The sequence below is a fragment of the Phalangium opilio genome, unplaced genomic scaffold (genome assembly GCF_054372755.1).
Source record: "Phalangium opilio isolate 3A_F unplaced genomic scaffold, DU_Popi_V2 ptg000032l_1, whole genome shotgun sequence".
NCBI lineage: Eukaryota > Metazoa > Arthropoda > Arachnida > Opiliones > Phalangiidae > Phalangium > Phalangium opilio.
The window spans coordinates 11,125,329-11,138,029 of NW_028324159.1; the positions used below are offsets into that span (position 1 = coordinate 11,125,329).

At 36.3% G+C, this 12,701-nt stretch overlaps 1 protein-coding gene across 1 annotated transcript; it reads left to right on the plus strand.

Moving 5' to 3' along the window:
* Positions 1–11,418: 11,418 nt before the first annotated feature.
* On the plus strand, positions 11,419–12,360 carry LOC149686162 (zinc finger BED domain-containing protein 4-like). The gene has a single exon (XM_089871093.1). The coding sequence runs from the start codon at positions 11,419–11,421 to the stop codon at positions 12,358–12,360; it is 942 nt and encodes a 313-aa protein (XP_089727219.1).
* Positions 12,361–12,701: the final 341 nt, after the last annotated feature.

The following is a 12,701-nucleotide window of genomic DNA, read 5'->3' on the forward strand; positions in this document are numbered from 1 at the left end:
AGGATCAGCTAGAGTGGATTTGTTTAAACAAATGAAAACCATTAGAATTATTATTTAATAGTTTTTAACAAAAATTGTCTCAGGGGAAAATGATAGAAGCATCCCACTTTGAAGCGACTTTTGATTAGACCCACTTATTATAACAAGTTTTAAATAATTACTTTGGGTCAACTCCGGCTGTAGTTCATTTATACTAGTCTTTTCCATGGTGCACGAAAGTAATGAATTCAGTTCTCTATTATCGTCTATTACGTTTGGCGTAATAGAGAGATTTCCTTTCAAAACCATTTCTAAATATTAAGAAAGATGAGAGCAATTTAATACAGTTTATGTATAACTTTTCGAGTTGCCAAATTGCCATTGATATTTGGTTTTTCTGCTAGGATTTTGGTCTAAAAACACGCAGTCGACCTTTTCCACCATTTAATTTATGAGCGGAAAAATGTGCGCCTGTTTTTTTTTCATTAAAAGCCGGATAAATTGCTGCCTTTTCCAAAATATTGGTACATTTTACAAATTATTGCTACTTAGCTTGTTTATTGGCCCCTCTTATAATTTGACTACCCTATAAGGAGGCGCTCTTTTAGGCACTCGTATTTCCGGTACTTTACCTCTATCCTGGTCATCTTTAGGCAAATCTCGATGTTCATTTTCATTACAATGTTGACGATAATTTGACTGATAATTTTCATCCCATTCGACATTTTCTGACGAGTCTCGATGTTCCTTAGATTTTTGATTTTTAACCAAATCTCGACCTTCATTCGGTTGGTCATCTTTAGAGGATTCTCGATCTTTATCCCATTGTACATTTTCAACAAGATGAGGGCATTCATCCAACCGTTCATTCCGTTGGTTTTTTTCATTCAAATCTCGATTTTCATGGAAATTTTCAAACTTTTCAGACACTTTAGTGCTTATCTTCGTGCATTCATTTTCATCTTTATGTGAAGCGGAATTGTCATGTGCAGCTGTACTATCGTTAGTATCCAAATCACTTTGGCTATAAAGATGTTCAAATCCATCTGTATCCTCACTTAGTTGGGATAATGCATATGTTGAATCAGGAGCTGGTGTTACAAATGGGTATATATCATCTGGTTTGGGTGCCTTTCTACCCGTTCTTCCTTTATAACATCTAGCTTTTTTTATCATTGGTCTTATATTATACTTTAAGGCGTCTTTTTGAGGATTTCCAACAATAGAGTAGATGGCTTGTCTGTGGAAACAACGGCCAGTGCTTAAACAAGAACAACTATACTCCTGGTAATTATCAGGTTTATTTAACGTATAAACTTTACCGGTGAAAGGGTCAGTTGCGATCAATGTTTTTGAAGTCATGTTCACTGAAATAAGGTTTTCCCTGCACATTATTCGGGACATAATTTTTGCCCTTGACAAATAATTTTCTTGGTCATCCTTAAAAATGTTATCCTTTGGATATTGAATGTTATCCTTAATTTTTCTTATTATCTTGTTTTTTGAGTGCAAGACAAAGTTAGGCAACTCAACAGGAAATCCTTTCTCTTTGTCAGTTGCCAGCTTTAATGTAAGGTTACCATGATCATGGTACGCATCAAGGAAATCTTGAAGAAAATTTAGCTGCATTTCATAGAAGTGAAGAGCGAGTAAATCTATTGGGAGCTCCTTGAAAGATGCATCACTTTTAATCATTTTATTCAAACTTTCACTTGAATTGTTTGTTGGGATGTCAAATTCAAAAGCTTTAAAGTGCTTATAGACGAATTTCGCTGCATGCGCTACTATATCTAATTTTAAATGCTTGTCAAAATAGTCTTTAAATTCAGCAGACCATGTATCACTAAAGCACTTAAGTTTTCCGGAAAAATCTTCTTCAGAATCTAGATCCAGTAGACATCGCACTTCTCTGACAAGAGCAACTGTGTCATCTTTAGTTCTACCTACTGATTCCTTAATCCATTGTTTGACGTCAGATATCACGTGGTTGTGGCAGTACAACAGGTTAGCATTTGGAAAAGAACCGAGTATTGCATTTGTTATAGCCTTTTTACGATCAACGCAAATTGGTATATTATTTTCAATCAGTCTTAGGTTAGGTAGTTTTTCTTTCACAATTTTAACGAAGAGAGAATGTATTCTCTCTAATTTTCTGTCATGAATCATGGCAAAGGGAAAGAATATTGGATTTTCTTCCATCATCGTGTTTCTAATAACTATAGCAGTGACGTATGCGTCTGCACAATTGAATGTAGTGTCCATTGTTAATAGTTGAGTGTGCGATTTATCATCATTACATCTTTCGAGAATATAATTTGAAAGTTCGATCAGACTAGGAACGCCAATTACAATTATAGTGTCAGGTACAAATTGAATATGATGAAGGAAATTTCCAAATTCTTTGTTTCTGGAAACTTCAATGAGAAAAAATATTCACAGGGACGAATTGCATTTTCTCTTGATATCTTTTGTTTTACATTCGCAACTTGCTTTTTATTTCTTGGTTTCAAAACTTTGTTTCTTTCTCAACCATCATCACTTTTAATCATGCCAAAATAAATTTTTTTAGGAGGTAAATCGTTTTCTTCACATTTTCCCTTGATCATGGACTTCACCAGAGCAGTGGTCCTTACGTAACCTTTATGCTTTTTCTTTGAGTTTCCGTGTGCCCGATCTTCATATACGCTTTCATCACCGAGATAATGAATAAGAACCGCAGGGGAGTCTGGTGTTTTAGATGTAACATTTTGATAGACATATTTTCGGAAATTAAGAAATCCTTTCTTAGGTGCTGGTTCCGACATCTTGTAATAAGTTTTAACCACCGGGTTTTCGTTGTTATGTAATCCTTGATAATTTCCCCTATTGCGGAATCCAAAGTATTGATCACATAGGTAGTCCTTGTCCTTGGAACTTTTGCACCGGTAGAGGTATACCTCCCCAGCTTTAGGTTTAACTGGAGGTTCGGTCAAAACATATTTCTTTCTTTTCCCGGATTCAACTTTGTGCAGTATCGCGTAAACCTTTCCGAGATCCAACTGTTTATCCGTTTTTCTATAGACGATGTTAGACATTGCTCATCGATTACCCGAATCTTTCAAATATAATTCATAAAAGTGTGGCCACTCTTTCAACCCTTTCTAAAAATATCTATACGTCTGCCAAACCAAAAAAAAACATAAATAAAAACCAACCACAATGATAAGAAACAAAGGAATGGTTTCTAAGATAGAAGACAAGTCAAGCTTGACTATTAATGAAATTGTTAGTGATTAGGGCTTAGTTAAGGATAAAATTCAATAAGCACACATAATAATAATGTGTAATCGGGTTTGCGTGGGTTTTTAAAAAGACAATTTTCGTGTTTAAAATATCTATGCTAGGACCCCCCCCCTTTTTTTGTTCCGGTTGGGGATGACGAGCTAGGGCTCAAAAAGCCTTACAGCTCCGTGAATATAAAGTGCAATTAAGTAATTAAAAACCTAGAAACTGTCTCAGTTTGGACTTAAGAACAGAGAGGGATCTGACCGCTACAATTTCTGAAGGGAGGGAGTTCCAAATAGGGATCGACCGATGGAAAAAAGAGTGCTTCAGCTGGTCTTTGCGGGCATATTGGTGAAATAATTTCCGACTGTGACCCCTTGTGGGAGCATCAAAGGGAGAGGGGGTGAAATAACTTAGCGTAGGGGAAGTTAAGATCTTGAATAAGCGCAGAAGGTCAAAATAGGTACGGTGGGTTTTTAATGAAAACTTGCCTATAAAAGTTCATGAGTGAACGTCATTTTGAAGACCCACACAAACGGTTACAAAAATAAGTTTTTATAAGTTATATACATGAGATATCTAAACATTAAAGTTCACATGTGATGACCATAGATCGAGTTTAGTCGTCATTGATCAATCAAGTCTATCATAAAATATGCATAACTTCTAACATCCATACTAAAAACATTCAGCTTACCTAAATAAAATGTAGATAGTTTGGATTTTTAAATGACTCGCAAATGATGATTATGTTCTCTCTCACATTAATAATCTCGCTAATAGCAGTTTCTCTTAGTTTAATGAACCTAAAACAAACTAAAACTAAAACCATACATAATAAAATATATATATATCGCGAGATTGTAAATATGGCGGCTGAAGTATGGTGAAAAACCGAGTTATCTAGGCCTACTAGAGGGTATTGTGTCACCTCCAACGTAGTCTGCTCTCTACACATTGGAGGTAAGTAGATTACTAGAATAGTAGAAGTCTAGAGTATAACCGCCAACGTAGTGACGTAGTGTGCTCACTAGGCATTGGCAGAGGAGACTCAGGAGAGTTTACTGTATCACTTTCAAAGGAGTATGCTCTATAGAAATTGATAGAGCTGTGTTCAATTCTATGTGGCCTTTCAGTAGTAAAATTCTTTATTTCTCGTCCTGGTATAGGGAGCAGTAACGTTGAAACTTACATTGCCCACTGATTTGAAGGTTTTTGAGCGCGATGAGAGAACACTCTTAATGGGAAAGTTGGAATTATCTCGGTCCCTTTCAAGGTAAGTTTGTAATAATTTCTTCTCGTAATAACACACAATTGCACAATTGATTGAATGAAAACAACATTTTATTTAGTTTTCGCCATAATAATCCACCTTATTCTCTATCGCCGGAAGTTAGGGTTAACAAAGGGGATTCGGGGGGAAAGCAAAGGGTCGTCATCTGCTTAAGTCATGAATCGGATGCTACAGTGAGGAAAATTACAATTCCGTGTATTTCCGTTTGTTTTAAACGTTTTAATGCGATTAAACGTGACAGAAATAATTTATTATCGGAAAAATTATTGAAAAGCTGAGATATGTAACTTATTTGACGGTAAATCTTAATTACAATAATAAAATGCAAATGAAAAAAGTTTTACCGTCAATTAAGTTACATACCTCAGCTTTCAATAATTTTTCCAATAAATTATTTCTGTCACGTTTAATCGCATTAAAACGTTCAAAACAAACGGAAATTCACGGAATTGTAATTTTCCCTACTGTAGCAGCCGATTCACAGCTTAAGCAGTCGACGACCCTTTGATTTACCCCCGAATCCCCTTTGTTAACCCCAACTTCCGGCGATAGGGAAAAGGGAATAAGGTGGATTAAAACAAATTTATTTAGTACGAAAAACCTATGTAGATTAAGTTTATGGTAAAACCCACGACTTGAGTTCATACATTTACCGCTGAGGGGTAGGATTGCACTTTATCTAACTAACTCAACTAACAGTGGTTTCTGACTAATTAGACCATGGGCAGTTCGAAAAAATAGTCATAAAATTATTGGCCCGCCGCAAGTAATTTTTAAAAATATTTTAAAATTACATGTATTTACCGCAATAGAATAAACGCATTATGAACTCAATCTTTGATAATATTCCGGGGGGGGGGCAACTAAATGAACTTCAAGGACTGGCCGGACCTATCTAGACCTCACTTGCCTCTTTAAAACCCTACACCGCCCAGGTCAGACCTACTTTACTACTGCCCCCAAAGCCCATATGACTCGAGGGCACGTTCATAAACTTTTTCTCCGTCAATCCCACAAAGAACCTATGAAGCATTCCTTCTTCAGGAGGACTATGCCCATCTGGAACTCCCTTCCTAACGAAGTGGTGTCCCAACCCACTCTTCCCCTCTTTAAATTCCAACTACGCAAGTTTCTTAAAATTTAACTCGGAAAGTAATCCACCACTCCCTATCTTTTTTTTTGTACTATTTGGTTACGTTATGTTCGTTAGATTGGAGCTGTAAGGCGTCATAGCCCTAGCTCGACAATTAAATGGAGCAAAAAAAAAAGTACTGCTATGGTATTTTTAGGACATACAGAATTTACCAAAACCATTCATTTTTGGTAAAGTAATCTGAGAAATTTCCAAATTATTGTGTGAAGAAAATTTTAGAAATTCCAAAAATAAGGAAAAGGAGAATATAAGCGGGAAGTTGCGAAAATTACATTAGCGATATTTTAGTTTCTAAAAAAAGCATTAAACCAATATTTTGGGAAAAGGCACTATAGAGAGCTGCAACTCCGTGGAAGAACTCCGAAACCCGCTGGGTTCCGCGTTTAAGCGATGGGAACTCCAGGAGTTGGAAATGTTTTTCTGAGATAAAATTGGAGTTGGGTGGCAGTGGAAGTTTTCGTGTGCGGAGTTGGTAGGCAATGGCAATAATGATAATTATAATTGCGGAGTTGGGAGGCAATGGAAAATTATCTTAAAACATGGAAATCTACGGAGTTGGAAAACTTAAGTCTGGTAAGTGGTAGGGCTCCAATTTAAAAGCGGACTTTAGCGTTGTTTGTCTTCAGAAGCTTCGTATGAAATTCTTTTTTCACCTGTAACCCTACGTGACACGTCCCCTCAGTGAGTCTCTCACACAGTGGGGCCGCGGGCGCTTTCCTTTTATCTTAAACCCATTGACAAGAGTCTCCTTTCTAGATTTGAGGCATATTAAAGTAAAGTAGGCATATTGGCAGGCAAAAGTAATAACAGAATGGACTCTAGTCACTCTAGTGTTAGTATTTCTTGATTCGTGAAGTTCGTGGCCTTGTCCTTCAAAATAGCATTTGAGAAGCGAATCAGTCCGATTTTAATTAAATAGCTATTTGAAAATGATAATTTATAAGCACTTGTGGTATCAATCTCAGGCCAAATTTGAAAGAAAACTAATGAGCTACACGTTTTACTTGAACTTTCTATTTTTCCAATTCTAAAGAGTGAAGAAATCTGCCAAAGACTAGAAACTAGAAAGGTTTTAATGGACGAAGTTAGAAGGAGTGTAAGAAATTTTAATTTTCATGGAAGGAGTTGGGAGGAGTTTAAGAAATTTTAATTTACATGGAAGGAATTGGGAGGAGTTTAAGAAATTTTAATTTTCATGGAAGGAGATGGGAGGAGTTTAAGATATTTTAATTTTCATGGAAGGAGTTGGGAGGAGTTTAAGAAATTTTTATTTTCATGGAAGCAGTTGGGAGGACTTTAAGAAATTTCAATTTTCATGGAAGGAGTTGGGAGGAGTTTTACATTTCGCTTGGCGCAGTTCTGTGGAGTTGAAACTTTTGATTATGGCATTGGGAGGAATTGGAGTCATTGCTGTGTATTGCCTTGGAGTTGGAAGGAGTTGGAGGTTAATATTTTCATTTTGCAGCTCTCTAGTACACCTCACACCACACAAAATGAACGGAATGCCAAACCCAAATATTTGCCATTTAGTGAGTTGTCATCCCCGCAATGAGGAAAAATTTAAATTTCGCACCTTTTATTACGGTGGATACGAATTTCATTGACCATACCAGTACTTAAGAGTTCTGAACTAAGCTCTTCATATGTGTATGTTTATGGTATATAAAACTAACAAAACCGTAAGGAAAAATTATAGTGATGAAGACGACCTAGCTACGCATTATATATTCAAGGCCCTGCAGATTTGCAGGTTAGCCGAGTGTCTGTGTGATAACACTCACAGTTTAATGTTTTACGAAGTTCATTATCACATGAGATCCAATGACGCGAATAATTATTTCGCGAATAAGTATTTCGCAGACATTCTTTAATTAATAAAACATTTGTAAGTTCTACATTTTGTAGGCGAAGGATAGTGTTAAATGCTAAACAATATTTGTAGAATCTCGAATAAAAGAAAAATGTTTGAATGATATGGGCTTCTTATTATTTTACGTAGGTTTAATGTAATTAATATTACATCAAACACTTCTTATTTCTGGTCAAACATTTCTTATTTCAGTTCAAACATTCACGATTTCCATTCAAAGTTTCACTATTTATGTTCAACTATTTCCGTTCAAAGTTTCACTATTTATGTTCAAAGTTTCACTATTTCTGTTCAAAGTTTCACTATTTCTGTTCAAAGTTTCACTATTTCTGTTCAAAGTTTCACTATTTCTGTTCAAAGTTTCACTATTTCTGTTCAAAGTTTCACTATTTCTGTTCAAAGTTTCACTATTTCTGTTCAAAGTTTCACTATTTCTGTTCAAAGTTTCACTATTTCTGTTCAAAGTTTCACTATTTCTGTTCAAAGTTTCACTCTTTCTGTTCAAAGTTTCACTCTTTCTGTTCAAAGTTTCACTCTTTCTGCTCAAAGTATTACTCCTTTTGTTCAAAGTTTCACTACTTATGTTCAAAGTTTCAATCTTTCCGTTCAAAGTTTCACTATTTATGTTCAAAGTTTCACTATTTATGTTCAAAGTTTCACTATTTATGTTCAAAGTTTCACTAGTTCTGTTCAAAGTTTCACTAGTTATGTTCAAAGTTTCACTAGTTCTGTTCAAAGTTTCACTATTTCTGTTCAAAGTTTCACTATTTCTGTTCAAAATTTCACTATTTATGTTTAAAGTTTCACTATTTATGTTTTAAGTTTCACTATTTATGTTTAAAGTTTCACTATTTATGTTCAAACTTCCCCATTTCTGTTCAATTTGCCATGTTTCTGTTCAGACATTTCTTATTTCCGCTGAAACGTTTTTTTATTACTGTTCAAACTTTTGTTACTTCCGCTGATACGTTTTTTATTACTTTTCAAACTTTTGTTGTTTCTGCTGAAACGTTTCAAACTTTTCTTATTTCGTTGCAAGTTTATTTATTCTTTTTTTCAAGCTTTTCAATATGAATGTGATGAATACGGAAAACGAATTTTCAAGGTTAAAGATACGTAGTTTAAAACGGATGATTCAAAGTTCAGACTAAATAACAGAAAATCAATGAAATACCATCTCCTCATTAACATTATTAATTTATGTTCCGATATTATTGCAGTTTGGTTTCTAATATGTTTATAGTAGGGCCCTGCGAATCGGCATGATTCGCAAAACTAGAATATCGAATCGGATATTCGAATCGTGAAGGACATTAGCCGAATCGAATATATTAGTATTCGTTAAGGTCGAATACAAATCAAAGAATCGGAAAGCGTAATGCAACGTCCACCGATTTGAATATCGAACCGGACGTGGCCCTCGAATCCCAAATCGAATCATTTCTTTTATTCGGTTAAATATTACGTCGAATTGTAACGTCAATTGGTACACATATTATATTAAAAAATAAATATTCTATACGTTTAGTAGACTATTAGTTTTTTAACTTTCATGCCTTACCAACTATATCTATAACTAAAACATTTTATGGCTCAGTTTAGAAATTGAAGCCGCTCGTACGGCTAATTTGTGTTTTGTTTGTAAGATTACTTATAAATCGGAGTCAACAAGTAAGGTGAAACCATAAACCAGTGATGTCCAGCTACGGGCCCGCGGGCCACTTGTGGCCCGCCCGGTTCTATAATTTCGCCCCAGTTGAGTGAAAAATTTAATGGTATTAGTGGCCCACCGAGGTAATTCTACGCGCCCATCTATAAGTTCTGATGGCGCACCATAGGATGAATGAGAATCGGTATTGTGACAATAAAGAATTTTTGACGAAGACGTTTCTACTAAAATAGCCATATTTAGAAATTCGAAGTATAACTACTGTCACCAGATGGTAATATGCTACTAATTTCACACCGTTCTTACTCGCCTGAAACAACTTATTTGCAGCCCGTTTTGGTCCGACTTTCAAGGCTCAGTTTTAGTTCTGTTTCGTTGAGACTGAAACAATTTTATGTTAAAATATGGGTTCAAGTTTCCAAAAAAGAAAGCCTAGCGAGAGTTATCGCGTTTTTCAAGAGAAATGGACGTACAACTATTCTTTTGTTTCTGTTCAAGGTAGGCCAGTTTTCTTAATATGCAGGGATTCAGTTGCTGTAGTGAAAGAATACAATATTAAGAGAAAGTAGGGGCAATTATCTATCATTTTAAGAGAGTTATCGCAAGTGATAACTATCGTCTAAAGGATTGGTGCCAACCTCATGTGTTCTAAGAGAGCGCGAGATCTAAATAGGCTATTATTTATATGTGTCATCAAACCTTAAACGAAAATCGGAGGATGTGTCGTGAATTCGTCTCGTGCTAATAAAAAACAAGGTTGGCAAGTTTATTTTTTACCGTCTTTGGTTATAAAGCAATCGATAACTTATCGACTAGTTTAAAGCTTTCGATAAGTTATCACTCTCGTGAGTATTAAAGACGGTAAAAATAAACTTGCCCACCTTGTTTTTTATTAGCACGAGCGGAATACGCGAGACATCCATATAAATAATAGCCTATTTAGATCTCGCGCTCTCAAAGAACAAACGAGGTTGGCATCAACCCTTTTCACAATAGTTATCACTTGCGATAACTCGCTTAAGAAGTTAGAGAATTGCCCCAATGTCAGGTTTCTCACTAAAACTGGTAAAAACAATTGTAAAATTTAAAAAATAAATGAAAATATGTGAATTTTCATTGTGTGGCCCGCTTGTTGGTTTCTAATTTTGAATGAAGGTTGGACATCCCTGCCATAAACGGTCAATTGTAGACATTGAATGTTTGAAACTGCAGTTTAGTTTTGCACACTGAAGGTAACATATATTGTGCGACACTTCAACCCACGGTTCACAGTTATGTCTGTTGTAATAGACCTGAATAAAAAAACATCAATTTGTTATCTAGGCCTACTGGAAGTCTGATATAAAAGGCTACGCAAAATACTGTATGTCAGAATTAAGATTGTAATCGCGTGTAACACATCGAAGTATAAATAAATAATTATGCCAGCTTAAATAAGTATTCTTATAAGCAAACCTACAACAATGTCATGCGTGAAATTACATTTCGTTCAATCTGCCACCGACTTTCGGTGTAACACTTGTCACCAGACATTTGCCATACAGTCTAGTGGAACAACCTCTCATTTATGGAGTCACTTGCAAAGGAAGCATCCCGTTCAGTATGCAAAGGCCAAAGAAGACACAGCTCACAAAGCTAAAACATCTTTAGCGAAACGGTCACTATATTCATGGTCATCGTCAACTGCATCACCACATAAGAAACGTAAACCTTTACCACAGTTAGACTAGGATCAGTATGATAAAGCTGTACTAACATACGTCGCAGCCGATGCGAGACCGTTTGAGGCAGTCGCTGGTTCCGGATTCAAGTACCTGTGCTCTGTACTAACTGAAGGTCGATACAGTCCTCCACATCCCACAACACTCTCTCGAAAATTAAACGACACAAGAATAGATCTGGAAAAGAAACTGCAGTCAACGTTGAAGACCGATATTGGTAGTTCACGATTTTCCATAACGTTTGATCACTGGAAAAGTGGTAACGGTAGTAACTACTTGGTCGTTACATGTCATTATATCAACGAGAATGAATGGGTTTTGTACTCCAAATGCTTATCAGGGTCGAACTTGGAAATTCGAGATGCTGACCATACGTTATAAGGACCAAACATTATAAGGACACAGTTGAAGCATTATAATCTAGACCTATCACAAGTGTTCTTCTCTATCACAGATACAACTAACTCGATGCCCAGCACCGCACGACCTTTGGGAGTGAAGTGGCAAGGATGTGCCGCCCATAAGCTACAGCTTGCGATTAATGGAGCGTTGGAAGCTCAAATAATGATAAAGAATGTCATCAAGTGCGCTCATAGAATTGGGGCATTTTTCCATTGCTCTACAGTAGGTGCAAATTCCCTAAAGAAACATCGATTTGACAATGGAAGTCCTGAGTCATCACCTCCCTTAGACGTTGTTACTCGATTTAACAGTACGTTCAGTCTTTTGCGTTGGCTGAAGACAAACGATGTCGCAGTATCACTTGCCCTGGTGGAATGCGTGGAGAAGAAAAACAGCGCGAAGACTTTGACCAAACCCTTGAAAGACACTCTGGAATCCTCTCTGCCCATTCTGAGCATCATAGCGGAAGCCACTACAATTTTCAGTGCTGATACATCAGTCACGTCCAGCCTTATTGTTCCAATTATCTCTATTTTGAAAGACGAAGTAAAGGCAGCCCCAGCGAAAGGAGTTAAAGCCTTCAGAGACGAAGTCTTGAAGCAACTCAACGAACGATTCGATCTAACTAAAGCCCACCTACTGGCAGCGATGTTTGTGGACCCACGATTTAAAGACACTTTACTAAGCGACCAGCACACATTGGATGTGAAACGCTACTTAGATGAGCTGCATTACAACGACCTCAACGATGCTAACACTCATGATGAAACAAGTGAGACGCACAACCAGGCTGTACTGAACGACAACGGTTGTGGCGAAACAAGAACTGAACGAAGCCTACTTGACACCTTATTTAATAAGGTACGTGGAAGTCAACAAAATGTACTTTCTAATATTACCCCTTCCAAGAAATTACATGCCGAGATTGAAGACTACACTAAAGAACCTGTATTGGATGTCGAGATTTACTGGCTATTCAAGCTACAAACTGCGCATCAGAAAGGGTAAATTCTGTGGGGTCTCAAATATTCTCTGATCATCGTCATTCTCTATCAAACTACAATGCTGAAACACTTATATGGGCACGAACAAACAAAGAATTGTTATTTACATGTAAAATTGAGAGTCCATAAAAACAAAATAAAGATAGTTGCTCAACCATATTATCTAGCACTCTATAAAATTAGAATTGTTCAATTGTATTAAACGAAGACGATGTAGTATGTCATTTGATGGATATTAGCAAATAAACATATCTTTGACCTGAAAGTGTACTTCATTTTCAACTGTACAAAATAATGCTGTTGAAAATAGGGAACATTGTCTTTACGTATTCCAGTGGCTATAAT

Excerpts from the sequence above, each read along its gene's own strand:
- LOC149686162 (XM_089871093.1), top strand. The coding sequence starts at position 11,419 with ATGCCCAGCACCGCACGACCTTTGGGAGTGAAGTGGCAAGGATGTGCC.